A 27,229-nucleotide genomic window follows, 5' to 3' on the forward strand; every position below is an offset into this window, starting at 1 on the left:
ACTGGGGAGCTGCGCAGGCTGTACCGAATAAACGAGGCGTATACGGAGGACGCAAACTATACGCTACGATGGCTAGATAAAGACCCTCGGCAGCGTATAGTTTCCCGTCCAGCAACTCAAAACGATAGCTATGGAAGCTCACCGTACTCGAGTACAGAAGTGATTTTTATTCGAAACGTACAGATTTTTGTCCCGAGCATCGTGGTTGAATTTGTGTAACCAGTAACCGATGTGTCTGTCTTTTACTCTTTTTTTTTTCGGTCGTTCCAGCTCTGTCGCAACGTCACGCACGTCTGCACACCCTACGTCTAACGTGCCTGCAGAGAGGACAAAACCGCAGGATAATACAATAGAAATACAGTAGGTGTCACATAATAATATTCTGAACCTCCATGAATGCGCACCACGCAAATAATTTCAGTGCCGATAGGCGGCGTGAAAGTGTACTTGACCACAATGCATATGAAGTGGAAACCCTTTCGTGTACACTAAAAATGTAGGGTGGCGGAAGTTGTAATCTTTTATTACTGAGCGGTTTGGCTGCCCATATGGCAGTATATGTTGCCCGAGAGAACCGTGCGCCTTGGGTCGACTTCATAGGGAATTGTGCCCAGGTTTGCTTTACAGCCTCGGAGGAAGACCCAGGGAACACGCACAGACGACGCGGGGTGAAGTGTATTTTACGAGGGTCGTCGCTTGTTCCTCTTACATCTTACCCTGAGGGAGGGGGGGGGGGGTTCAACTAACTCTGTCTCTCAGTTTCTTTTTCTTTCCTTTATGTCTGCGTGACTATGTGCCGAAAACTGTCTCGAGATTTTTAGTGCACACCCGAAGTGACCGTACACCGTACAAGGGGTTTGCCGTTATTCAGTACACATTTTTAGAGTAAAAACAAGATAGAAAATAACAAAGACGGTTAAGAGCATCAACTATTTACTATATACATTAAAAGACAAGTCTTTCGTGCAGTAGGCTGCACTTCTTCAGGTTACCTGAAGAAATGCAGCCTACTGCACGAAAGTCTTGTTTTTTAATGTATATAGTAAATAGTTGATGCTCTTAACCGTCTTTGTTATTTTTGATTCTGCATCGCCGGAAACTTGTACATTGTTTTTCTTCACGCTCTACGATAAAAACAAGATATCAGAGCATCACACTGAAATGCCATTTTCGCGAGCGGATTATACGGCCGGGCGGACATGCTGTGGAAAAGGGTGTATAAACATTAGATGACCGTAATCACCTACAAGCACGTAGCCATCCGACCTGGAAAGGACGTTGTTCTCCTCGCGTTGGAAACGCGCTTGTTTCGCTTCTGGCTCATTTGCATAGCAAACTTTGGCGATGAATACTTCAACGCACTCGCTCGCTTAAGGGTTTTAAAAAGTAGGGTGGCCTTAAATAGCGGCTGGATCAAGTTCTGCTATCCCATTTCACCGAACACCTCTAATTATTAATTGGCGAATTTTAGGTAACTAGGTGCTTTAGTGGATTTTCATGCTGACCTTTAACCCTTTACATACTGCCCTCGACAGAATGGTTAACGTACTGGTTAGCCCGCTGCCATAATCTAGACATTAGAGCCCTCCAGGAAACCAAACGACCCTCGGTTGAGCGGTAGAACATGGCTATCGTCAGGTGTTTTGGGGGCTTCATTCCATGTATTCTTGAGTGGGAGGTCGGGCGGGAACCTTCGGACATTGAAGTCGAAAGTATTTTCATTGAAAACGGAATGTTAGCTGAGGTGAACAGTATCACAGAAACTTCTCCCTGCACGTTCTCCTCAAAATTTCTGTTGAGGGATCACAAGCCTAATCTACTTGCCAGGATTGTACTTCATGAAAGCTAGTGTCAACATTTATTCGGAAATCCCTGTCAGCTGTAAAGGTACCCAACTCTTTGTCCCTTAAAGAGGGAGACTTCGCAACCAAATGGATTTCAACCTTGTGACATTCCGACAATCATTTACACGAACAGAGCACAGTTGTGAAATGTCTCCCTTGAAAACGAAGCGGGAATCATATAAACGACTTTTGAAATTTGAAAAAAAGATCTGGCTTCGACTAACAAGCCTCGTTGGAAGTATTTCTTTCTTTCTTCCTCTGGTCGACCAACGTCATCGTGCATTAGTCGTGCGCTGTTTCTTGACTCTCAGGGAAGTGGCTGACCGTTGTTTCTTTCCATCAGTGTCTGAGTACTTTGATCCCGAATTTTCGTCCCTTGCTTTGTTTTGAGAAATGTAACGCAGCGGTTGCGACCGGTTTGGTATACTACTTGTCCGCTCCATGCAGAGTCAACGCAGTGGGCTCGGGAGGAAAAAATTTCGGCGACCTCCTCTCGACGTTCCTGTTTCGGTTTGATTGTTTCCTTATTTGAGGCATAAATCGACACATGAATTAGAAACAAAGTTAATGGCAGGTGTACAGTGGATGCGTTCCTGTCATGCGGCGATGTTTTCTTTATCTGGGACGTTCTCCAAGAAGAACGTCTACTTGAGTCGGCTGGCCGAATTCGGTACTTGCAGATCAGACCAGGAACCGAGCTCCCGTGGGACGTACTCATTTTTTAGGCTTGTACGCGTTGTAGGTAGCTCGTCACATAAGGGACTGCAACGATCCTCCAGTTGGGTCCTGTTCTTTTTTGAAGAGGTATGTGATATCGCTGTACAGTTTTTCGCCCCTCCCGACCAGGCAATGCGACGGAACTTGCCTGGCTTCAGGTGGCTTGTTTTATCAAGCGCCACTGAGTATTGAATGACTGAGCTTTGTTCTGAAAGCATATCTACATACTTCACAGGCATGTGTATTATTTTGTATATAGTGCAACCTGTGCATCTGGCATTGTAAATGACATCAACCCCTTCAATTGTAACTCTCTAAAATAAAATGCTTTAGGACTGAAAAAAAAAAAAGAAAGAGTAGTGGTTTGCGAAGTGGTTAGCGCACTTGACCGGAAGTCCAGAAGGGCATGATTAGATTCCCGCCGCTGTCTGGCTTTCTCGAGGACGGCCGTGTTTTATTTCTTCCAGAGAATGTTCTTCTATAGCCCCATAACCCACTTGCAAGAATGGTATCCATGCCGCTTTTCGAAAATCTCTCTGGAATAAAAAAATGAACACTCTGTATAATAAATAAGTTTGTCCGAAGTCACAGAGCCTCTTCTCTCTCTCTCTCTCTCTCTCCGCGTCGGTCTTTTTGCCTACATTCTCGGCAGGTGGCACTGTCGTTCTTCCAAAATACTCCGGGCAACGGTCGCTGCATCGGTGAGAGGATTTTTAACATTACTGGCATACAGACTGCGCCTACGATTACCTGCAGGACCATACTGTTGAGATACGAACTATATTTTGCATTATGTGTGTTTATCACTACTCAAAACGCGAATAGTTTATCCCGTAAAATGGAAAAAAGAACGGCGTCTCATTTAGTAGCACTTTTCAACAAGCATTTCCACACTGCACGGTGTCAGGCACATGTAAGGCCGAAAGAAGTGATCCTTCTATAGGCTCAGCTGCATGTGCAACACAAACGGTTTCTGAGCGACTTCGAAAAATGTAATCAGTTACTTGCTCTGTAATATGCTCCACTACAGGTATCTTGACTTTTGTTCAAATATTTCAGCCTTTGAAGTCACAATAGGTGGTACAGCTTGGGACAAAAGTTTACGGAACACCGGGTGTCGCATTTCTCCGTTGGAACGACACCCTAGCAGCAAACAGAAGCGCATACACATACTAAGGGAAGGGTAGAGTACCCGGTCACCCGTTTCTTATTCGATATCTTCATGATATCCAGCAGGGGGCCGCTCGAATGAAGGAATACCCCAGTGCCGTGTTCCGCAAACTTTGTCCAAAGCTGTACAACACGTTTTATAATAGTTGCGCGATGGATGCTTTGACTGCAGCGTGTCGACGTATCACAGAATTACTTCTGAAACTTGTAAAATAATAAACTTCGGCAGAGAACAAGTAAACCAGACAGAAAAAAAAGGCAATCGAGAACAGCGTACGATCAAGATATGCCTGATCAACAACGAAATTATACCAATCTTCAATATGATGAGGAACCCATACCGTGATTCGCTTCTTTAGGCTACCATTTGATTTTCTTCATGTCCACGATAAACTTTGTCAACGGGGCACATATCAGACATTTAAATTTTACGTTAGATGAGTTGCCACCAACTATGCATATTCTGTAGAACCGCACCAAATGTGCACGGCGTTTTATCAGGTTCCAGAGTGCGCTCCGCCATTGCAAATACTGGCAGGTGCACTGAACAGCACCTGAGGCTCTGAGTACCCAGCCAAAACTGGATTCATAGCGTTCGGATGCTGTTGCGTTATCAGCGGACCAGAAATTTTAAAAAAAATGAAGAAACAGCGGAAACTTGGAATTTACTCCCAAAATTAGTAAGTTGCCTCATACAGGAACGAGTTCCTCAAGAAGCTACTGGAACTCAAACGTAAGGAGTTACGTTACAAAAAAGCATAAATTAGAAAGGGTAATTGTGAGATACCCCCCACACTGCATCGTATACAGGTTTCTCTTAAATAATGACAGTCCTTTTTATGAGAAAATATGAGAGCAGTACAGATGCCAATTTTGGAAGTGAGTTATACGAGTAGGCGACCATTCTTTGCAAGTCAGTATGTAGCTACCAGAGATGATTAACAAACCAAATTTTATTTATAAACTTTTTAAAGCCTTTCGTGAAAGAATCAGGCAACAGATGTGAAGGCTCCCATTATTTTAAGACTGTCATTTCTACAAGGCTGCGACAAAAACATGGTTTAAGATCATTGATCACCAGAGTTTTCTATGCGAATCAGCCAAAACCGAAACTACGGGCGTCAGGAGCATAAGAAGAACTAATATACCGATGAGATGAAGAACTAATGAGCTAATAATATGCCGGTTTGAGTGAAAACATACCTGTCTCCATCGGTGTTAACGGTCACAGCAGTTTCAGACAACGGTGACCCTGTGTCGGACGGAAACCTTCGGTGTGATGTCGGCGGTGTTGTCAGGACAGCTCCTGTCGCAGGCAAGACGGGCGCCGTTGTTGAGAGCGGGGTTCCCGATATGTGAAACACGGAGGCATCCCCTGTTGGAGGAGTGGACTCGGCTGCGTCGCCGGCCCCGGACACAGAGGCCTCGTGTGGGTTACCCATAGGAAGGTTAGGTGTCCTGCCCGTCACCTAGGTTGTAGAACACTTCTGCTCCGCTCTCCGTGTCTCATGGGGTCAGCTGTAAAGAGCAACAACACATGCGTGATGATAATGACATGGGGCGTTTTACAGCAGGAGTTGAGGCACTCTACGCAACTACAAGCGGTTATCGTAGATGAATAAGATGAGTAGCAGATGGAGAACGCACATACACAAGCGTGCAAGTGACTAGAGGTGTGCACTGCTGCGATTGTACTGCAGATCCACGACATCCTCGGTCATGGATAGAAATATAACGATTTCACGCACTCTCGCTTTTTCAACGACTGCTGTACTTCAATTGTTCATGTCCTTAGGAACTTTAAGGATTGTTTTGCGTGCGTGTGTACGTACTTCAGCTTCAGGATAGTTATTTTCCAACTACTGTTCAGTTTTAGGCGGGCCGACAGGTCCGCTTGCGGCAATTGTCCTCTGAGTCAATAGTGGAATGTACCCAGTCATCATGCAGTAATACAGCCATAAATTGCACATTAAATCACATTATCATAACCACAGCTGTAAAGAGTGCACGACAAAGGTAATCGAACTTATTGTGCAAGTGCAAGCCGAGTGATGAGAGGCCTTTCCTGACCCTCTTGAGTTTTGTATGTAGAACACGTGGTACGGTTAAAATGACATCACCATCTCAACTGAGCGTATCCCTACCGTTGCCGAGGAAGAACTGGGGACTGCTGTGTCTGGTTCACAACGAAGCAAGCAAAATCAAGCTTATCCCGAGAGCCGACAATCTTATCTAAGGCGAGCTTTACTTCGATATGTCGGACCGATGGAATCGCGAGCTTTAGAAATTCATTTGAATTAGGAATTCATTTGTTCATGTACCGCACAGACTAATCGTGGTCAGCTCTTCTGCAAAGGTCCACACACAGACGGCCGCGGACGTAAACGAATGAGATTTCTTGGAGATCGTTCTTGTCCCTCGAGACCCTGTCTGAACGACAGGGACGGTATTTGAACAGGCGTCTATGGGAGAAGCCACTCTCTCTCCCTTTTCTTCTTTCTGCTTTTCGTTGTAACGAAGAATGAAAATTCTCATTTCTCGCGTGAAAAAATACTCCAGGGCAGTTAGTATTTCGTCTCACTAGGGGACTATTGGTCTGTACAGCCTTTGTCGTTGCCTAAAGAGCTGTAATTACAGATATAGCGTATAATATAGACGTGGTATGCATCATATAGTCGACATTACTGACTACCAACGTTCGAGAACGCTCTTGAAAATTATCTTTGTTACCAGCGGCATGGCCGAGTGGGTTAAGGCCTCCCGCCCGTTGTTGGTAGCCAAGGTCGTGCTCAAGACTGGGAGGTGGTGGGTTCGAATCCTACAGCTGACTGTGCTGTCCGTCTGATGTCTTCCTTGGGTTTTTCGAAACTTTCCAGACGAATGCCGGCAAAATTCCCCCTGAAGTCGGCCCAGGACGGTTAACTACCCCCTGTTCCCCACTACTTCCTGCTGTCTTCTCTCCGTCTGCACCATGTCTGTACGCCGCTCATAGCACCAGTTGCTTCGCGGCGCTAACACGGATAAAAATATTTGCGTGTAAAGTGTAGCGCCACCTGTTTTGGCATGTATCCCGCCATCATGTAACGCCCCGTGGGGTGCTCGAGGGGCCGTCACAAATAACTAATATATCATATAATACAGATAATCGATCACTGAACAACGCATGTTTCCAGAAGGTTCGTTCAAGGACAAAGCGCGCGTTACCTCCTAACACCCCCCATCAGCGGAAGCACTTACCCTTCAGGCAATGCTCTTCCACTTTGGCGAGAACTGAAGTAAAATGACGTTCGCAGGACCCGGTTATAGGGGCACGTTATGAAAGTTCACCCAGCGCTCATCCGTGACGACCAGAGAATCCCTCAACGGCTGCGGAAAGAAGCCCCACGTCTCTGGGCTAACATTCGCACCACGCGAGGTGCTTGAGTTGTAATTGTAGTTTTATCAGGGTATCCCCGCTGTGACCTCGGACGCGCCAAGGTGATCGACTTCCGCTGCAACAGCCTTGAAAGGACAGCGTTTTGCGCGAGGCCCACTGCCGCCCTACTCTTCGGATGAGCGCGCGTGTAGTATCACCACCTGTGGATTACTGCATGATGAACTAAAGTGCTTGCGACATTTTAAAGAGAAGGTTCTGACCAATAGCGTAGCGCGCCTTCTTTTCCTTCTTCCTTTGTTTTTGGCAGCGTCCGTCCCGCGCCTGAAGCAGAGCAGTTGACAGGTCGCGTCGGCTAGCGGACGATTTTCAGCAGCCAATAAAGAGCGGGCGACTGACCTGACGTCACAATGCGCGTGCGAGGAGCACCTGGGGGGATATCGTCACTGCCGCCGTTGGTATTCTTGTAAAATATATTTTTCCGAAAAAGAAAGGAGAAGAAACGCGCTTTTCAACAGAAAGGCCAGTTCCTGACTGTAGTTTACGTTCATATCACGCAGCAAGAAAAACATACGCGTATATTCGAGAAGCCTACCATGCTCCTTTAGAGGTATTTCGACACTTAGCCCACGTTATAACGGATATATACAGGGTGTTTGCTCTAACGTGTCCAGAAATTATATTTAAAGCGAGTGATAAAAGAAAAGCAAGTGGCACTTTTCTGTTACTTGAGTAAGAAACAGGTACTGCTTCACTAGTAGCACCTGTTTCTTAGTCAAGTAGCACAAAAGTAGCGCTCGCTTCTCTTTTATCGCTCACTTTAGATAAAATTTCTGGACACGTTAGAGCAAACACCCTGTATGTAACGGACGGTTATTTGTATCTTTGTGAATCTGCACTCGCGCTTTATAGGAAAATGAGTAACAGACGCGTAGAACATCGGCACCGCAAGAGCTGAAACTGTCGCAGCTCTGACGTCACGGTAGACGCCTCCGATACGGAAGTCCTCTCACTCTTTCGCACGTAGACGTATAAATAAGTCAAGATGTCAGCCAATCGCCGCGGACGATTTCAAACACAAGCTTTCTGTGGCAATCCGTGGCTACTCATGTGGCTCATGTCGGCTCTTCTGTTTAGCTACAGCTGCCGAAAGCACAGTTGTGATTGGCAGGCTCATAGTTGTCACGTCGCGTCGTTAACTTGCGTCTTTGTTTCTCGGAGGCGTTGGGCTGCGGCGGGCGAGGTCCCGTGCCTTCGAGAACCTATGGGAATGTCTTTCGCTTCTCTGACGTCAGAGCTTGACACGGAAGCTTGTTCGAGGGACTGCATCTGGAGGATTACGACATGCAGAAGAATAATCACTATTTTCTCAGTAATCAGACGCGTAGTACGCTGATCCAATCAACCACATCTGTCATGGTGTCACGACTCCTTTAAAGCCTTCGTTGCTTCGATTTTTCGCTGTTACAAAATGGAACACATCTGTGGTGAGATCGCACCGGCACGATAAGCGCGGCCATGTACTGAAACAGGAGGAAAGACGTCGTTACCGCTGATAAGGGGATATCGTCCAAGGCAACAGCGCATAGCCCGGTATACACTTCCAGGAAGCTGAAACTCGATGTCGAAAAAAATATATAAAATTCCTTGCATCACCGGATGTTTTGCTTCCGTATAATAGCCTATAAATACGAGTATAATGAACGTCACTCGAATCGCATCACGGACCGATTAAACGTTGTTACGGCTTCCACAGGAAGGCCCGTTATCGTAATGAACAACAACAATTATATTTGGACGATGAAGTGGGGAGATCTTCCACTCTTGGAGTGGAACGCTACCCCATCGCTACCCCATATCGTTATGCGGCTTACACATATCACGTTAGTGACGGCAGTGATATTGCAGTTGTCCTCTGCTACATTTTTGTCATGTCCGTTTTGTGTGTTCGATGGTGGTGGTGGTGGTGGTGGTGGTGATAGGGCTTGCCGTTGTCGGCCTCACGTATGTGGGCAACGTCACGACTCACGCCCTGGGGGAATGTGCGTCCTGGGCCGACTTCTAAGGGAACTGTGCCGACATATGTGTTCGATATCAAGTATGTCGAGAATCACTTCATCAGTGAATCAGAGGCTGTTCAGAATATGTTTAACGGTTTCTTCATCTTCTTTCCTTTTTTCCGACGCATGCATTATTTATAAGTAGGGTTACCCGTGGTCGGCATTTGAATATTTTATTGGTAATTCGGTACATTCCGAAAAACTCCGAATTGCACTCTTGCATTATGGTGCTACATGCCGAAATTGCCGGTACCCGATTGTATTTTTTTTCCTCCGGGGCTTCACGTTTTCGCTTTTCCTTTGTCTCGTTTCTAGGTGGAATGCGGGGAATACCGCTCTGCGGAGTCGCTAGCCTTTAGTTCAGAAAAAATCTTCCCTTGGAAATCTTTTATTCCTGGGTCTAGGGTGTTCAAGTGCACATGCAAGGCCCCAACAAACGAAAGGAAATTGTAATTTGGCATCTGTTTGGCACAAACGTTTTAAAATGCCGAAAATATCCGAATTTGACAAAACATATAAATGCCGAAAAACAGCCGCCCAATCTCCCCAGGAATAAATACCGAAAACGTTGAACTCTATTTGTCAGCACAATCTCAATTATTTTCTCCACTCCAACTGGCCATGATGGAGTTATCAAAAATAGTTTTATCTATTCTATTCGTCAGTTTGAACATATTTGGTATCAGTGATTACGTGTGATTGCACTCTGTTGCATGCATCTCTTTCATTTAGTATCTGTATCCGCTCTGTATAAGTTTAACCGGTAATTAAACGCTGCATTTCTTCAACTTATTTCCGAACGCACCCTGGTTATATATTACTCAGTACTTTTATCGAGTTAATTCTTTGTTAGTTCTTTTTTTTTTTTTTTTCATTCGGCGTGTGTCGAGCCTAATGCCGCCATGGCAAAATGTTCTCGAGCTCCTTTTCCACTTTTTTTGTTGTTTGTGTGTGTGCACTACTACTATAACGTTCGCTTGAGACTACAGTATATATAAGTAAATGAATAAATTAATACCAAAATATACTTGACATCTTATTCACACCGGAAAAATGTAACTGACCTCGCATCACATCACGCAACATATAGGCCACCCGTGCCATCTAAAAAGTTGTCGATGGTGTACAGTGCATGTAACATTGTTCTATAGATGCGATACATCCTGCCTACATACTGATCAACCTCATACAACCTGCATGTGCGCCATTAACCGACATTATGTACGGAATAAAGCATGGTATTCTTTTCTCTTTTATTTTGTTTTATTTTTACGGGACAGAGCTTCGCCTGCCTCAAAGACTACGTTATGAATATTCCACGTTATTTTAATAATATGCGTTGATGTGTTACCGTTTTGTTGTCGTCGTTTGCATCATCCGGAAGTAAAACATGCCAAGCTAGACCAGACACCATGTAAAGCCCACTGGGGACAACGAAGCTTAATTCACAGTGGAAAGTTGTCTACTTATTTTGCCGGGGGAAGGGGGGGTCATACTGAACAAAGAGCGAAAAAAAAAAATTTTTTTTTTCGCGCTTCCCGTTTAGTATGCGCGAAGCTTCGCATTGAGTGGAAGCGAAAAAGCGTGAGGTCGACGCAGCGTGATTGCACACACCTCCAAACGAAGCTCTAATGAAACACTGCCATGGCGTGACGGCGAGTTGTCGTGCGCTACCAACAGCTGTGGACGATACACATTAGCCGTGTGGGACAAACTCCGTGCCCCCGCCGTAACATTGTGAAACACCGCCGGGATCGTCAATTACTGTAAAACCCTTACTGTTCCGGAGTCCCTCATATTCGCGAATTTTATAGGTATACCGTGAAGCAATAACGTAGCAAGCTCACGTGCTGTCATTTAAGAACTTGTTACTTATAAATATAGGTGTTCTCGTTTTCGGCGATTATATGTTATGACGTATTACAAAGCGTTGCGAAGATTGGTGAAAAAGAGGACCTATACTGTTTTGTTATAACGCTCATGCCAATTCGGACATGTGTCGCAGCAAAAAGTTTTGTCTTTTTCCTCTCGTTCTTTTTTTTTTACACAAAAATAAAGAACATTTATTTAAAAAAAATTTAAACACACAAATATAAAATATGATAAAGAATAATCGAGAAACCGTAGAGTTACAAATGCATCGCAACGGACGCAACTCGTGATATATCGCTCTAATATTGTTTATTTTCTTGAGAAAACTGCAGTAAAAAAGGTGGAAGCGACTCCTAGTGTGCGACAACCCACATTTACACTGGCGCTCCAGTATCCAGCATTACTTCGTCTTTTTTTTTTTTTTTTGCGACTTTACTTTCCCCGCGGAGCGCCGTGAATGCCGCCTCGTTGCACCCATCATTACGCACTTGCAATGCAGTTTTGCAGCGACACTCGTGTACTACCACTGTAGTATACTGCCATGGCTAACAACGCATGATGATGTTGAAAAAATTTAGATGTAGGTCGCGTACTCAAATCTGACTGGTCAAGTGGTCTAGTATGGCAAATAGTAATACATTTGCTATCTATTCCCCATGCGAGAGAAGCAATGGCACAAATTACTACGTGACCTCCAACATAGCACGGTCAACGCGTTGCTCAAAAAGCTGCAGAAATATACTCCCGACAACTTACCCTATACTTGAGCTCGGAGATGCCCGCACATCAGTCGGCAAATAGGCGTCATGGAGCTAAGCTCACCGCGCAACGCGATGCTGACTTCTGTACGCGTGTCCCACTGATACAATGCCCCAGAAGAGACGCCGTCTGCGCCGGCATGTAGAACGCTCATAAAGGGTGAACCAGCGTGGGTCACTTTCGCAAGGCTCTGCAGCGGAAAAGGGGACCGGTCGTGGCGTAATCACCAACAACCGGCCCACGCTTCCTGTCGTATCCCATTATACGGGGCAGATTTCAACATGGCGCAGATTACGAGCTATGGCTTTTCTTTTTTTACCACGAACAAACACGGGCTTTCCACGCTTGTCGAAGCAATCGATGATGGCGGGTGTTCGATTGGATTGGTCTCAATTGGAAAGGAAAACAACGTATAGCCGTCTACTCTTGGTGGTGGTGGTGATGATGGTGGTGGTGGTGGTGGTGCTTCTGAAAGACCTCGTCGTTGTCGGCCTCACAGAGGTGGCAAACGTCACGATTAACGCTGCGGGGGAATGTGCCTCCTGGGCAGACTTCTAAAGGAAATGTGCCAACATACGAACTGCTAATCTTGAACTCTTAGGGTTGACTGCGCAACCACCAATAGGGTTCGATAAGGTCAATATCGAAGTGACAGCAGAGCCGTTCATGAGGAGAAGTTTGGCTATTCTTGGATCTTTCGTCGCCTCGCAGACAGAGATGCCGCTAACGCGAATGTCGTCACAAAGGCGCCCATTGGGCATTGACATTCTCTAGACGTCATTTTGGAGAGTCCTGCTAGCTGACATGTTCAAGTAGCTGTACAGTTTGTGTACAGACAAACCACGTATCTTGTTGTCTACGTAACTGACGAACTTCCGGTGGCGCACGATGGCGCATTTATGCGTGCGAAATCTACAGAACAATCTTGGAAGCCATACTCAGCTTTTAAAAAAAATAAACAGAATTACGAACACGTCGGCCTCAGTGCATCAGAGTACGACAACATGGCGGACGCAGGAGAGTTGCATTCAGGTTCCGCTATGGGAACTATCGCAATAGAAATCGAAACGGTGTCCCACATGGATGCTCATCGGTAGTGCCCCTATTGGTACCTGCACATAACTCTTCTGAGACCTCCATGCACTACCATGCATTGCCATGACCGCACTATTCTAATGCACGGAAGCCGAAGTTTTCGTCGCTCTGTTTATTTTTACGCTGAGTATGGCTTCCGCGATATTTCTGTAGATTTCGCACGCAAAAATGCGCTCTCCTGCGCCACCGGAAGTTAGTCAGTTAAGTAAACAACATAAGAAGTAGGCAAATGATAGTTAGGTTTATCTGCACACACCCTGTATGTCACGGGCGCACCGAAACTCGCTTCTCGATGCACACAGGCGTACACTCACTACAGGAAACATACTGTGCTGTCTAAGGTGACATTGTCGCTGCCCAAACACATAAAAGGCCCCGTCCAAAATGGTGGCACTGGCAGCATGGGCCCTTTACGCCGCCCGTCGTGCAACTTAAAATGTTGCGCAAAAAATAGGCTCTTCCCAACGGCCAAACTCTCCTCATAAACAGCACTGGGCGGCAGGAAATACAGGTAAGAAGCGGCTCTTCGAAACGCGGACAGTCCTTATGGTTCTGTGGTGAAACGCCCCATGTCGTCATATAGATGTTGTTGTTGCTGCGGCGGTGGTGGGGACAATGCGAATAGCCAAAGTGAACTGGTGCTTGCGATTGCCTGAAAACGCTATCAAACAAGCGCGTGTAGAACTTAAGCAGCCGTTTATTATGAAGGCGAACTCATTGTCTACAAAGGTTTCGTACCATATTTCGTAAAGGAGTACCTTTAAAAAAAAAACGGATATAGACTTTCCCTGAACATGCAAAGATTTGGAGATGTAGTTTGCCGCCACCAACATGAAAAAAAAAAATCCCACACAGCTAAAAATTACAAACATACATCACGAAACTCCGAAGACCGTGCCATTGATAATTCCAGTTAGTCGTCGGTTACTTCCATGATCTCACATTATATTACCTATGGCGAGTGCCCAGGACAAGGTGATGATTTTGGCACAAGTGATCGCTCGATGGTGTTGACAAACACTGCGGGAGTAAGACAGGGCGTTGGTGGGCACGAACCCTCGTTTAACGCTGGCGATTTGGCCACTTGCATTACAGATAGAGCGCACGCGGTTACGGTTCAAAATTCGTAGCTTTCTCATGTTTTCCTCGTTAAATGCCACTCGATGATGACATATCAATGCTCAAAGAAATGCGTTGTCTCTCGTTGGTGGACAATGTCACGACCTGCGCTAAGGTACAAATACAATACGATGAGAATACTGGGGATGGCACCTTGGCTCTTGTCTCTAAGGCCGCGTACCCACATGCGGCAAACGCGCGTGGCAACGCGCATGCGGGGTGCAAAGATTCTTGCCGCGGTATACCGGAGAAGCCACCACCGCGTTCGCTTTTCCTCGATGGTACCAGTGATTTCCCCAGAAATTCACTGCTGGGGGGGGTGCCGAGCTTTCAAGGAGGGGGGTATACTTGGTGAAGGTTGCACTTACGGAATTTTTCTTAGACACGGAAAGAATCGTGGCACAATTGTGATATATCTGCACAGCTTTCCCGTTTTATTTGTACATGTTATTACGTTAGAACACAGTACATCAGTATATAGATTCATTATGATCGGCATTTCAACATTAAGGTCCATAATCGCACGACTGACAAAGAAAAAAAGACTAGCACCTTGTCTCACGAAGCTCAATGAATACCTAGCAACCAAAGGTGAAAACCTTGGACGAAAAAAGCAGAATACCTTGCTTGATTGAGTTGGGCGCAAATGGTTCTTGATGATCCACATTCAGTTTGCGTGCCTGCACGCATTTTTGCTCGTATATGTGCGCAATACATACATTGAACAGTCACTTTCAAATTATTTTGGACAAATGCATGGTACGATCATCTGCATGACTGTGGTCCTACAGCATAAGTTTGAAGGTACAGGATGTAATTCGCTGCGCCGGACTCACTACCAGAACGTATTGGTGGCCGAGCTAGGTGGAGGCACCTGAGAATTTTCAGGGGGGGGGGGGGTGTTACAAAAATGCAGGGAGGGTGTACACCCCCTCTGGGGGGGGGGGGGTTAGGGAAATCCCTGGATGGCGCAATGGAAGATTCTTAGCGGCATGCCGCGCATCATCGGCCAATCAGATGGCCAACGAAAACTGCGTCACGCACTTGTTTTCTACCGGCCTCCCACGCAGTCTGCAGCACGTTGACAGCGTCGTCAACGCAGATATTTTTGTGTGTTCTAGTATGTCGTATGCTGTTGCGTTTCCGCGTGTAAGGGATAGCGTGGTGCGCGATGCGCAAAGCTCTGTTTATGTATTGCGCGTGCGCAGAACCACCAACGCTATCCCTTGCGTATAACGCAACGGCGATAGCGTACGATATCCTAAAACTCAGTAATTGAGAACCGCGGAAACCGCAGGCGATATATAGCGGCTGCACGGAAAGTACTCTTTCTTGCCGCCCAACGGCAGCCAACAGGCGGTTTCCGCACATGGACATGGGCTATAAGATATATCTCCTCTCCGTGTTGAGATGCCACTACAAGCGTTCCATTTAAATCCACTAGCTTCTATTAAGCGGACGAGGCACTTCAGTAGAAGACCCTAGTAACAGGAAAAGCTACTTTCCACGCGACGCAAGACAATTTTCCACAGTCTCCCTGTGAAAAGAACTGAATACCGGCGCAATTTGGTCAGTGGCCGCCGTGGCTGCAAAGGACTTGCCCCCTGTATCTCCGTGAACTGATTTCCTTGGAACGCTGCTCACCTGTGAAGCTGTCGTACGAAACGGCCGCTTGATTGGCAGACGTCTGCATGTACCTGGGCTGACCCCGATCGTTGGATGTAGATGTGCGTTGGTGATCGTGACCTGACCTGTTTTGAAAGCGACGGTATCGCGCGAGATCGCCTGACAATGGAATACAGATGGCTGAAAGTGGGTGGCCATCTCCACGGCCTGACGGGTTTCCGATCTCCTTGGCGAGAAAGTAGGAACTACATATCAAACAGAGGAAGCGCATAGTGCCGCCTCAAAAGCGTCCGGAGCTGCCCAAATCGTAGAACGCCCACATAAGGTACTGAATTGTGTGCTGAATGATAATCTCCGCGGGAGAAACGGGCACAAGCGGATCGGAGACAAGGCAGAACTTGTAGCGTTGGTACCATGCTGCACCCTCATTTCATCCCAGGAGGCCAGACTGCAACGACCTAAATTGAGTCAGGTGCATTCTGCCAAACGAAGGTGACAAATCTGTAGTTCATGGACTACACAACAATCCCGAAATGACAACTGCGCAACGAAACATAAAGCAGCAGACATGCAGTTTACCCGCACCGCTACAAGTTAAAAATGTGACAGAGAACGTTTAATATTTTTAATGTGCTACCAAAACTGGAGGCAAGATGGCTGGGGGCGACATCTGGTGGTAAATAAATCCACAATTCGTCAAGCAACAGTGATCTATGTTCCCGATTGGCTTATTGCTCCTGTTGGCTACGTAGCCGACACGTATAGCCAACTTATTTTGTTTCAGACCTAGTGTTGTTCGCACGCAATGTAGTTTTGCCACCTGACTTGACAAGCAATGCGCAGTTGGGGACCACTTCCATGCAGTGTTGCCCGTAATTTTCATTTTTAATTTTTAAGAAAAACTGAGTGCAATAGGGAGGACGAAAATTGTGACGTAAGAGTATTGAGAGCGCAGGCTATCCAATATATATATCTTTCGAGATTGCACCTGTTGACCGCGGTCCAGGACGGTTTCTAGTGTTCCTATCTCGAAAGAAATCGCAAACAGATTGTGACGATGACGTGTGAGACATTACGTGACTGATATGAGAATGAAGTGAAATAAGTTGAGTAGTTCACAGAATTATTGAGGAGTCCTTGAACGAATAGAAGACGAAATTAAGAAAAGAGCACCGGAAAGGAAAGGAGAGTGTGTGAGGAGAAGAAAGAGGAGGAGGAGCACCGGAGAGGGGGATATATTAGAAGAAAACTAAAAAAGGGGGAAAGGTTAGCCCAATGGAGTGTCGCCTTGCTACTCCGAAAGTAAATAATCGGAAAATAAATTAAAAATTAAAAAGGATGAAAAAAAAAACAGATGACAGTAATGTGCATGAGGGTGAGATTTGAGGGTGGGACACTGACGAACGAGATGACACAAGACTTGCACCGGACAAGGAGAACAGGGTGGCATTCGAACACGGTGTATATAACTACCATAGTGTAACACAGTATAACATTAAACTGTCTGGAGCCAACCGGTGGTCAACAGGAATTCCATTATCATTTGAAATCTCGACAGTAGTGCGCAGGGTTCCAACAAGGGCCCATGACTGTAGCCATTGCTCTGTACTTTCCTGGAGAAAAATAATACCGGTAAACTATTTGAGACAAATATATAAAAGGGTACGAAACTTCTCCGATGAAAGAATTCAGGACAATGACAGGAAGCACGTGCTTCGTATGACAGTGACTGCAGCCCATACACTCTAAGAAGAAGAAGAGGGAGTAAAATGGGGAGTAATTAATTACAGTTCCAAGTACCATAGATCGCAATTACTCCGCATTTTAGTCCCCTGACATCGAAATTTACCTCCCAGGAACGCAAATAGTCACTGAACAGCGCAGATGGCCTCCTGGATGCAACAGTCTATGCATAAATATGTGCGCTTCGTGAATTTAATGGAATAAGACGATATAACTTAGCTAACTTTGCTTAGCATTCTTGCGAAATTGTGTGCTATGCATGTCGTAATATCTTATATAACTCGACATACGGTTTAATTCGAAGTAGTTTCATTCATACACATTAATTATTTACATATGAGACTATTAGAACAGAGCGTGCAATGCAGTCTAAAAAGGGACACATTTTTTGTGGCAGAGCATCTAGTCCCCAAACGGACGAAATTTATTCTCGTCCCCCCCCCCCCCCCCCCCTTCAAGTGTAGGTGAAAGAAAGCCTACTTCAAAGGCGAAATACAAGCCCTGAAGCCAGCCACGGTACAAGCGGTGACACGAGCCAAAATAATGTGGTCAGAACTGCCGTGACGAGGCGGATTTAGTTCGGACTGCACGCATCACTTCCCGAGCACTGTGGCTCCCCCGGTGGCATCCGTCTCGCTCGTGCGTAACAACCTTCTGGTCCTTCTCCATTTCGAGCGGACACCATCTGAAAAGCGGACCCCATCCCAAAGCGAAAATTGTCATTGTGGCAGAATTGTACTGCACGGTCCGCTGACCAGCTATAATGGCCTCCGACCGTTCGGTCTCCGACGTCCCGTTGTGGTCTGCTGAATGTTTATTCGAATGACATGGACGGTACCCGTTGGCTTTGACCTCAATAGCACGCGACATCGAAGAGCAAACGTTCATAAACGTCATTTTTTGCCTCGCTGTTGGCCATGCGGGTTGTTGGCCGTACTATGGGACCGGTGTGCACAGTAGTGACACGGCGTCAGCTACTAGACCTTCAATTGAAATAAGGCACTCGTGGAAAAAAGGCAGACAACGGCGGGAATCGAACCATGCACCTCTGGTTCTGCCTCAGAGCCATTACTTTCCGTCTGCAGACCTTCAAGTTCTGCAACAAGTAATAAAGACTCTGCAAACAGGACTGTGCTCGTTAGGGGCAATTCGGAGTCTTTGCTATACAGCTATTTCCTCTAATATATGGCTTGGTAGTAGTAGTTTGTGCCTTTGTGTAATGCAACTTTCTTTTTTCCTTCGTTTGTTGTTGACTAAATGCCAGACGGCGAATGTGAGCAAATCCGTACTATTTCGCACCAGGAACTCGCGTTCGTCATCAGATCGCACATCAAACGAGCGATAGCGTGGATGACTAAATTGCAGACTTGTGCCCGTTACTCGAAAAAAGTAATTGATTACCGTTACTGTTACTTCTGTGGAAAAAGTAATTGATTACCATTACCAATTACTCGACTTCAAATGTAATTGAGCAACGAGTAGAAAAATAACGCGTTACTTCGGTCGTTACTCTGCATTCACGCAAATTATAACCGTCTTTGTGTGCCTCAGAAAAAGAAAAAAAAGGTTCAACAGCTGAAATAACACAACAAAAACACGTAGGACAAGGAGATCTGTACGCCCGGGAAGACGTTGACACGATTGTGGAAGAGCAATGCGTGGAACTTCCCCATGACTCACTAAACCTCCAAAGCTTCAGGTACCATCACACTGGTGTAGGAAGAGATTAGGGAGAGAGACTCTGAAATTCCAGAGCATTATTACAATGACCTCCGTTTGCTATAGTAGAACAGCCCAACAAAGGCTGATGGCACCAGGGGCTTGACTTGGGGCAGAACATCTGAAAGATAAGCTAATCTCTGCCGGAAAAGTAATCAATTACTGAGTAATCGATTACTCAGAAAAGTAATTGATTACTCGAAAAATTACTTTGACAGTAAAGTAACTGATTACTCGAAAAATTACTCAAAAAAGGTAATTGATTACAAGTAACGCAATTACTAGTAACGCGTTACGCACAAGTCTGCAGTAAATTGTATGGCTTCTTCAGCAAGACAACAACTGTTCGGAAATACAAGTTTTTCAGGTTTGTTCGTGGGCCGAAAGGATATTGTGCGTATTGTAATTGCTGAACCTGGGCATGTTAATGGCCGGATATATAGTCGCCAATCTCGTTCTTTGACGCAAACAGCATTGTGCCTCGAACAATTTGACTTCATCCTGAAGCCTTTTTCGTACCAACGATGGCTGTCACTTGAAGACATCAGCACTTGTCTCAAGGTCCCAATTGTGCGCCATTTGAAGGTTAAGCGACTGTACGCGCTGTGATACGCCTCTTCTCACGGTAAATTACAGCGCGCATTTCAAGGAAGTACAAATACGTGTTGCGTTCGCGTGACGACTTTGAGAAATGCATCGACTGGCAGATAACGGGCGCAGTGACAGCAAAAATGCAAACGCCTGCCATCAACCTTGAACGACCCGGTCTGAATCACAATAGTTCATGCGAGGAAAGCCAGCAAAAGCTCGGAGGAAACGCCGTTGAAACAATGAGGCAGGTTATGCAGCGCAGAGTTTGGCCTTTCCACACAAAAGAAGAACTGAATGGGGCACGAAGGAAAACAACACAGGTTGTGTGGCCACGACCCTAGGGCGGCCCTTACTCTACTGGGGATAGCTTTGTATCGGACGTCGAAGCCGTACCATTTGCTCCACGAAACAGTTCGCTGCTTGTGTAGCAAGCAACAAAAAGCTCCGCAAATGGGACACGGTTGCAGTCATTCCTATTGTTTCCGACACACACGACCGCCTGAACAGTTGAACTGAGCGAGAAATAGACATAAAAAATGTCAAACAGAAAGCATGCTGTTTATGGCATTGCATACTATGTGTCGTTGTCATTTCATTTAGCTAGCGACTGATAAAACAGGAGCATACAGCGACACAACGACAATAACAGCTACATGTATATCCGCATGACGATGTGATCAGGTTGTACGAATGAGATTATATGTAGGTAACACTTCCATGGGTATGAGGAGGAGATACGAAGACAAGAGACACGAAGGGACAAACTTGTTATATTTTAGCTCTTGCTGATAGCGATTTTGCATCCAGACGTATTACAGGAATAAATCGCAGCTATCAGAAAAAGTAGCACCACGAAAAACAGCAATGCAGAAGCGTCTGCAGGCGATGTTCTCAGATGGTGATCGAGCACTTGCCATGCTATAACAACAAAAGACGCGTAATAGTATGGGAGGAAATTAGCACGTTCCGCACTGCCTCAGTACAAACGGGTGCTTAATGTTTCGTGCATTACACATCGCTCTGGTGGCCATATAACGTATGGCGTATAATGTATGGTGGATGTGACGCTGGAATGTTAGCAATGCGTTTGAGGTAAGCGCACATGTACGAGTCCAAAAATTACCAACGTAGCCGCCGGAACACCGGAACCGAAACCGTTCTTGGTCACTCTCAGAGCGGCAGCTTGCTGGATCTTGCAGACATTGCCAATTACGAGAATACGCGAGCGCGTTCACTGATGCCTTCAAATTATTATTTTCTAAATGAGATGTGCAAGACGATGACAGAGAGGCTTCAGAAAAAACAGCCTAGTAAAGTTAAAACTTAGCAAATGCAGCGCACCTGACAGGACTTGCATACTGAAGGGCCTCCACACAGATTCTTAGCAAAGAAAGGACGCTAAACAACTACAGAGTAAATTGCTTCTGTCCCTTTGCAGCGCGAGCGCTCTGCCAGACCCACTGTGATGACAGCAAGAGCAGGAACTCCACTAAAGAGCACCAGAAACGATGTCTCTTCAAAGGTCATTGTGCGAAACCGTTAGGCCGTCTGCTCAACAGAGCGCCGCATCTTCCTGGTCCGCTTTAGTTGGCTCGGAAGCCAGCCATCTGTAGAGCAATGGTAAGGTCTTTCACCTGCGCATAGTAGTGTACACAGTGGCGCTACCGCGACCAAGGGCAGCGACGTTCACGTGCACAGTAGTGCTTGACGCGCCTTGCGAAGTCGCGTTCGTGCTTAATGTTCGCCCACATCATTATCGGGCAGCATTTGTTGGCATAAAATGCGCATAAATATGTCATGTAGGCGTTCGCACTTAGAACTGAATTGTTGTCCCTTTTGTGTTCAGAAAAGACAGTCTGAATCGTGACCCAAGCTGACGCCCTCCTCTTGTGCTTCTTTTACTTCCTTTGTTGTTCTTTTTTTTTTTTAGTGCTGTTGGCCTTGCCGTAGGAACATTTATATCCCGGTGAAAACTACATATTAAAAAGCCAAGTGCTCAGATAGACTGAAAAAGAAACTGTGCGAAACAGAAAGGGACAAGAGCCCTGTAGTTCGTTTATACCCTGTGTTTCGTGGATTCATTTGAACTGCATGTGGCGGTGAACATTAGTTCATCATGCAGTCATTCTAGACGCGACACATCCACTTCGAGATGAGCACAAACCATCAAAAAGACGCCCAGTCAACACTAAAATGTTGTCAACTAAAACAGTCACTTTGTGACCGTGCCAGAAAGGGAATCTGGGTCCCACTGATTTGTACGATACCGATGTGGCTTTACTATTTTGACAGGGAAATAAACTTGACAAGGCCTATGGAAGTCTGTCTTAAAGATCACATTGACGCTGGTTCGCTCTCTCATCCAAAAGCGGCCCCCGGTCACTCTTCCATTTTCAGAGAAGAAAAAAAAAAAAAAGGTGTTATTCCGTGTATAAAGACATGAAAAACAAGCCAGGTCTTTGCGGCATCCCGTTCTCGATCTGGGCGGCTCCATCGGCGGGAAAAGGAGAGAAACAACTGACAGCAATATTTGTTCCCCTCAGCCCTCTGTTCTGCTCAAATCAGAGCCACACGTGCTATTCGCTGCGAGATCGACCTATAGGAGGCGACACTGTCACCACTCTAGTGCGGATAACACGTGGGCCGAATTTCGAATTTAATGGTCCTTTTCCGTAATTCTTGTGTATATTCACCGGAAGATCACTTGTGCCGCGATGGTACGATACTATTCGGTTCCGCATACGGCACTGAACACGGAATAAACGCGTAAAAGCAGACGACGCGCCCACACTGCGATAGTTCTCCGTTCTCCGCAGCGCGCCGACACCGTTCGATCTCGGAGCGAATAGGTTTATTCCAATGACGTCATACGCAGGAGAGCCCCACAATCGATTTCGAGATTTGCCGCAGTTCTGTATGTCCTAGTCGTACTGACACTCATCCTCATCCCACTCACCACCCCATCTGTCGTTTCTAAGGTCTTGTGCTGTACGAATATTGTAGTCATTTTTTTTACATTGTCTCTAATTTTCATATTTTCCACGTTAATAGTACTGTAATGCTGCCCAGTATGTAATGCTAACACCAGCGCAATCTGCCACTCATCTGGCAACACACATTGCTCCTTGAAGGTAGGTTTCTGTCTCCTCACCAAAGCTGCTGGCAAACTTTCAACGAGGTGCGCAGAACGCTGTTGCTAGGAGACAGACGCCAGAGCTGCCGACGGTGCCACCCACCCGTGGAGAATCCGAAACTATGAAGTGTTCAGGGTTCTTTCGAAAATTCGTGAAGGCGCGCGTTGCTCGCTGACGACATTTCTATTTTGCGCACTGACTCTTTGTGCGAAGTTGATCTTTGTACGAAATGAACCTGTCTGTCGGTGTATTCGGATATGTGTCTGAATTATCGAGTAAAGGCTCCATTAAATAAGGGACTATCGCATCCCGAAACGTGTGTATGAGACTGATGCGGTAATGTTCGGCACCGCTTCACAGTCTACTTGACCAAGTTTCTCTTCCGAAAGCAGCTTACGTATTAAATGAACGAGTTTTAAAGGAACGGTAGCATCCGTTCCAGTTGATTTCGAAACTACAGTGTCATTTAATTCCTCGCGAACCACGGTATCGAAAATCCCACGCAAAATACTGGTGTAGTTTCACTGTTATTCGACGGACCACAAGACAAAAGCAGACGCTGGATGTTGAGAGTACGCAGGAATTCCCTCTCTGGAAAAACGAGATAACGTCATACTGTATCAGGCCAATCATGGCACGCCTTTGAGAAAAGGAATGGCGCGGCCGTCTCATAGAGTTACATGGGCGGCTTTGCCTCCTCTGCGCGCAGCCCTCTCAGTCCTCCGCTTACGGAGTGATGTCGCGCCGCTGGAGCTTCCGCAGCCGCGGAGGCAGCGCTGATCTTTAAAATTCATTCACTTAATATCTAGGCACTTCTCGTACGAAAAAAATAGAGAGGTAGGGCCGAAGCCGAACACCGTGGTATCGGTTTCATGGAAGGGTTTCCGGATGCGAACGTCCCTTTAAAGGTTCGCGCTCCCTCTGCAGCTACGGAAGCCCCAGCGCCAGTAACATCATGGTGACGTAGGCCACGCACACGAAAAGGAGCGCGCGCATTGTCTCCGATCCCGTCCGCTTCGCGCTCGCACCACAATATATTGAGTGAGAAGACCTCCATAAATACGCCGTCTTTCCCTTACCAGGGTGAGTCCCAACGCGCCCATGTCGCGTGGATCAAATAGTGTTACGCTCCTGGCTGTACGAGCACGTTCGACGCTAACACAGAAGAGACATTCTGCAGGCCGATCGCAGACTCTCTGCGACCTGCAGACGCCGTCCCACCCGAACGCCGGTTACCAAACGCCCTCCGGCCGCTACCTGATTGAACATGTCGGCACCGAAGAGCGCTCCCTGATTGGCCTTGTCCTAGTGACGTTTTCTCCTATTTTCAGAGATGAAACTCCGGCATACTCTCAACAAGCGTCGTCTGCTGTTGCTATATTACATCAAATTGCACAGAAAGTACTCCACTTTTTCGCGTCGGATATTCGGCGTTATTGTCGGCGATGGACGAAGAGTAATACGACACTACAGTTTCAACCAACCTGGACGGATGCGACGTCTCTTTAACGGACATTCTGTGCAAAAGGGAAGCAAAGTACTCGCTCCGAGGTTCTCGCTACGGTGTCGGCGCGCTGCGGAGAAACGATGAACTACCGTAGTGTGGGTAGTTTCCTCGAGTCGTCTGCTTTTACACGTTTATTTTTCGCCCTCAGTGCACAGTATCTTACCATCGCGGCACAAGTGATCTTCCTTTGAATATACACAAGTATTACGGAAAAGAACCATCAACTCCGAACATCGGCCGGCGTGTTATCCACACTAGAAAGGTAACGGTGTCGCTCCCTATAGGTCTATCTCGCAGCGATATTCAGCGTCACCGTCACTATGGCAAACCGCCGAGAACAAAAAATGACAAAGCGGCATTGACGAAATGCATTAGAGACAAGTACGCGACGCCCCGGCACGGTTCTGCAGAGTCAATGGCCGGATCGTCGCAGACAATATGTCCTGCTGTCACTTTCCGTTACAATAATGGGTACGACCGTGTGACACTGATGGGTATCCACAGCCGCTTGGTCACTCCTTCGTGTCGGTTGACTGGGGCTATAGCGAGCCACGAATACTCCATACCTTGCAGATATGCAAATGCTAAAGGCAAAGATTAAAAAGCGCACCTACTTCGCCCCGTTATTGATTATTTTTTATGTTGGCAACCGATCAATGTGTAACCATGATTTTATCAGAGCGGAAGCGATCAAGCGTGTTCATTGTTTCCCGCTACAAATCGTGCTCCGCTTTTCTTTTTCGGTCGCCACTGTTCTCCATAATACTCACGCAGTGATCTCTAAAGCCACGCACAAAATGTACCTTTTTACACTTAGCTGAACCACGGTATTGAAGGCTAGGCACGTAACTCAGGAAAGGAAGCGTCGTAAAAAAAAACACCCTTAATATTTACTTAAATCCATTTCAATTAACATTCAAAATAAAAATCCTTATACTTACATGTAAGTATAAGAATCACGCTATTTTGAATGTCTTCGAACGACTTGCCCCTTCTGAGCATCGTGTGACGGAGCAGTGAAGTAAGGTAATGATACAACTGTTATCATGCGCTGAACAATAATCATATATTGTTTACGACCCCCGTTCACCATTTGCAATTACAACGTGAAAGCAATCTTCGCGAAGATTCCCAGCTCTTCATTTGACGAAAGGAACGAACGTACGACAGAGACGTGAGGAACGACATCGTGTAGGTACGCTCAATAAATGTTGTTGTAGCCTGCAAGTCCCCACTTGCGCTGTTGAAGCTGATGTGCTACACCTTCTTCTCGACTGTCACAGATTCGACACCCCTCGAGCCACGTTGAGACGACGCCTACTCGAGCTGCGGTGCACGGACTTTTCTCTGGCCACTCTGCTCGGCCCAGTACGAGATCACACACAGCGGTCTGTGACCAAAGCAGTTCTGACTTTCTTGAGAGATTCAGGTCTGATGAACAGCCTGTGAACTCAGTCGTGAAATCTCATTCTTCTTCTGTGATTCATCTCATCATTCCTTCACCGTTTGTTAGTCATCTTTTTTTTGTCATCTTTGTCATTAATCTACCTCATCCTTCTTTGATCATCTGTTAGTTTTTCGTTATTTCCCCCCAAATTCTTTTTCTTTATTTCTTATTTCTTAATTTTCTTCCTTTAATTCTTTCTTATTCCTTCCTATTTCTTTCTTTCTTTAATTCTTATCTTTTCTTTTTATTTATTAATTATTATTTCTTATTTCTGGAATAGCAAGCCGACGTCCCGTTTGGCTGACGTTTCCCCGTTTTTTTTTTTCCTTTTCGTCTAATAAATATATCCCCCCCCCCCCCTGCAAGTCGAAAATATGCGCACATGCAAGCATGGTATCCATCTGTCAGGAGACAGCGCCGCAGCACATAAAACTACCGCTTACGCAAACACCCCGATAGCGTGTCGGCACAATCAACAAAATTTGTGATCGCGAAGACTTACTCTGACGATACCAACAAAATGTTTACGGCTAGATGTTTCCGTCTCATATCAGCGACGACATCGGTTCATATGCACTCGGTTCGTTGTCATACAAGAAGGCACACACTCACCGTCTTTTACGGTCAATATACGGTTCCAGAAGACGAGCAATATCCTTTCAGTAACGCTACAACACTGGAGTCTTCATCTCGTCCATCCATCATCGGTGCACGTGAAACAGCGCGATCATTGTGTATACGTCACGGAACACGCCTCGCAGGAACGACCGATCAGCGACCGGACGTTTCCATGGAAACACGTTGGACAACAAACCACTCTGTGTGGAAAGGGTCGTGCGCGGGCTGGTACAGAGAGGAACGACTCGCTATGACAAAGCAGATGTTTTTTTTTTTTTTTGTTACCGCGGGCGACACTGATTGATCAGGTCACCTGAGCATTATTATTGGCAAGAATTTTGCGGGCGCTTTCTCACAAAAAGCGCTTGCCCCAAGGGTACGTTCAACCCGATCAATATATATATATATTTTAAGTCTAGTCGAAGTCATATTTGGTGTAATTTTCTCGTTCGCAGTGCGCACTTCATATTACCGTTTATGTTCAATTTTAGGAAATGCAATGTCGCCTAAGAAAATCGGGAAACAGAGAGTTTGTGCCATGATGTCTCGTCTCCAGTGGATGCCGACTCAGCAGTTCGATAAGTTTTCGCTCGCAATGTTTCGCATGCGAGAAGCAAGACTAGCAATATACAAAGGCAGGGGATATATGAAAACGGATATGCAAAGAACATGTTTCCTCGCAAAAAAAAAAAGAAAGAAAAAGGAACCAGCTACTCTGCGTTCATAGCTTGCCAGTTGTTAGTAAATGAACCAGGTGCTACCAAAATAAAAGTGCTGGTGGGATACGCCCGAATGCACCGCACCAGCATTGTCCTGTATGCGTAAAAAATCGTAT

General features: G+C 46.1%; 1 protein-coding gene across 5 annotated transcripts in view; it reads right to left on the bottom strand.

Annotated features, from left to right (window-relative positions):
- The window catches only part of LOC135400276 (sodium-dependent transporter bedraggled-like), a 109,602-nt gene that overhangs the window by 13,766 nt on the left and 68,607 nt on the right, over nt 1-27,229 (bottom strand). For 2 of the 5 annotated variants that reach the window (XM_064632063.1, XM_064632064.1), the window contains exon 3: nt 4,935-5,249. In XM_064632063.1, the coding sequence (XP_064488133.1) occupies nt 4,935-5,173 (239 nt within the window). In that variant the 5' untranslated portion in view covers nt 5,174-5,249. Of the gene's footprint in view, nt 1-4,934; nt 5,250-6,968; nt 7,120-11,792; nt 11,940-26,388; nt 26,459-27,229 lie in introns of those variants that run through there. The other 3 variants (XM_064632067.1, XM_064632066.1, XM_064632065.1) reach the window with 3 other exon arrangements.

The sequence above is a fragment of the Ornithodoros turicata genome, chromosome 7, assembly GCF_037126465.1.
Source record: "Ornithodoros turicata isolate Travis chromosome 7, ASM3712646v1, whole genome shotgun sequence".
In the NCBI taxonomy this organism is placed as follows: domain Eukaryota; kingdom Metazoa; phylum Arthropoda; class Arachnida; order Ixodida; family Argasidae; genus Ornithodoros; species Ornithodoros turicata.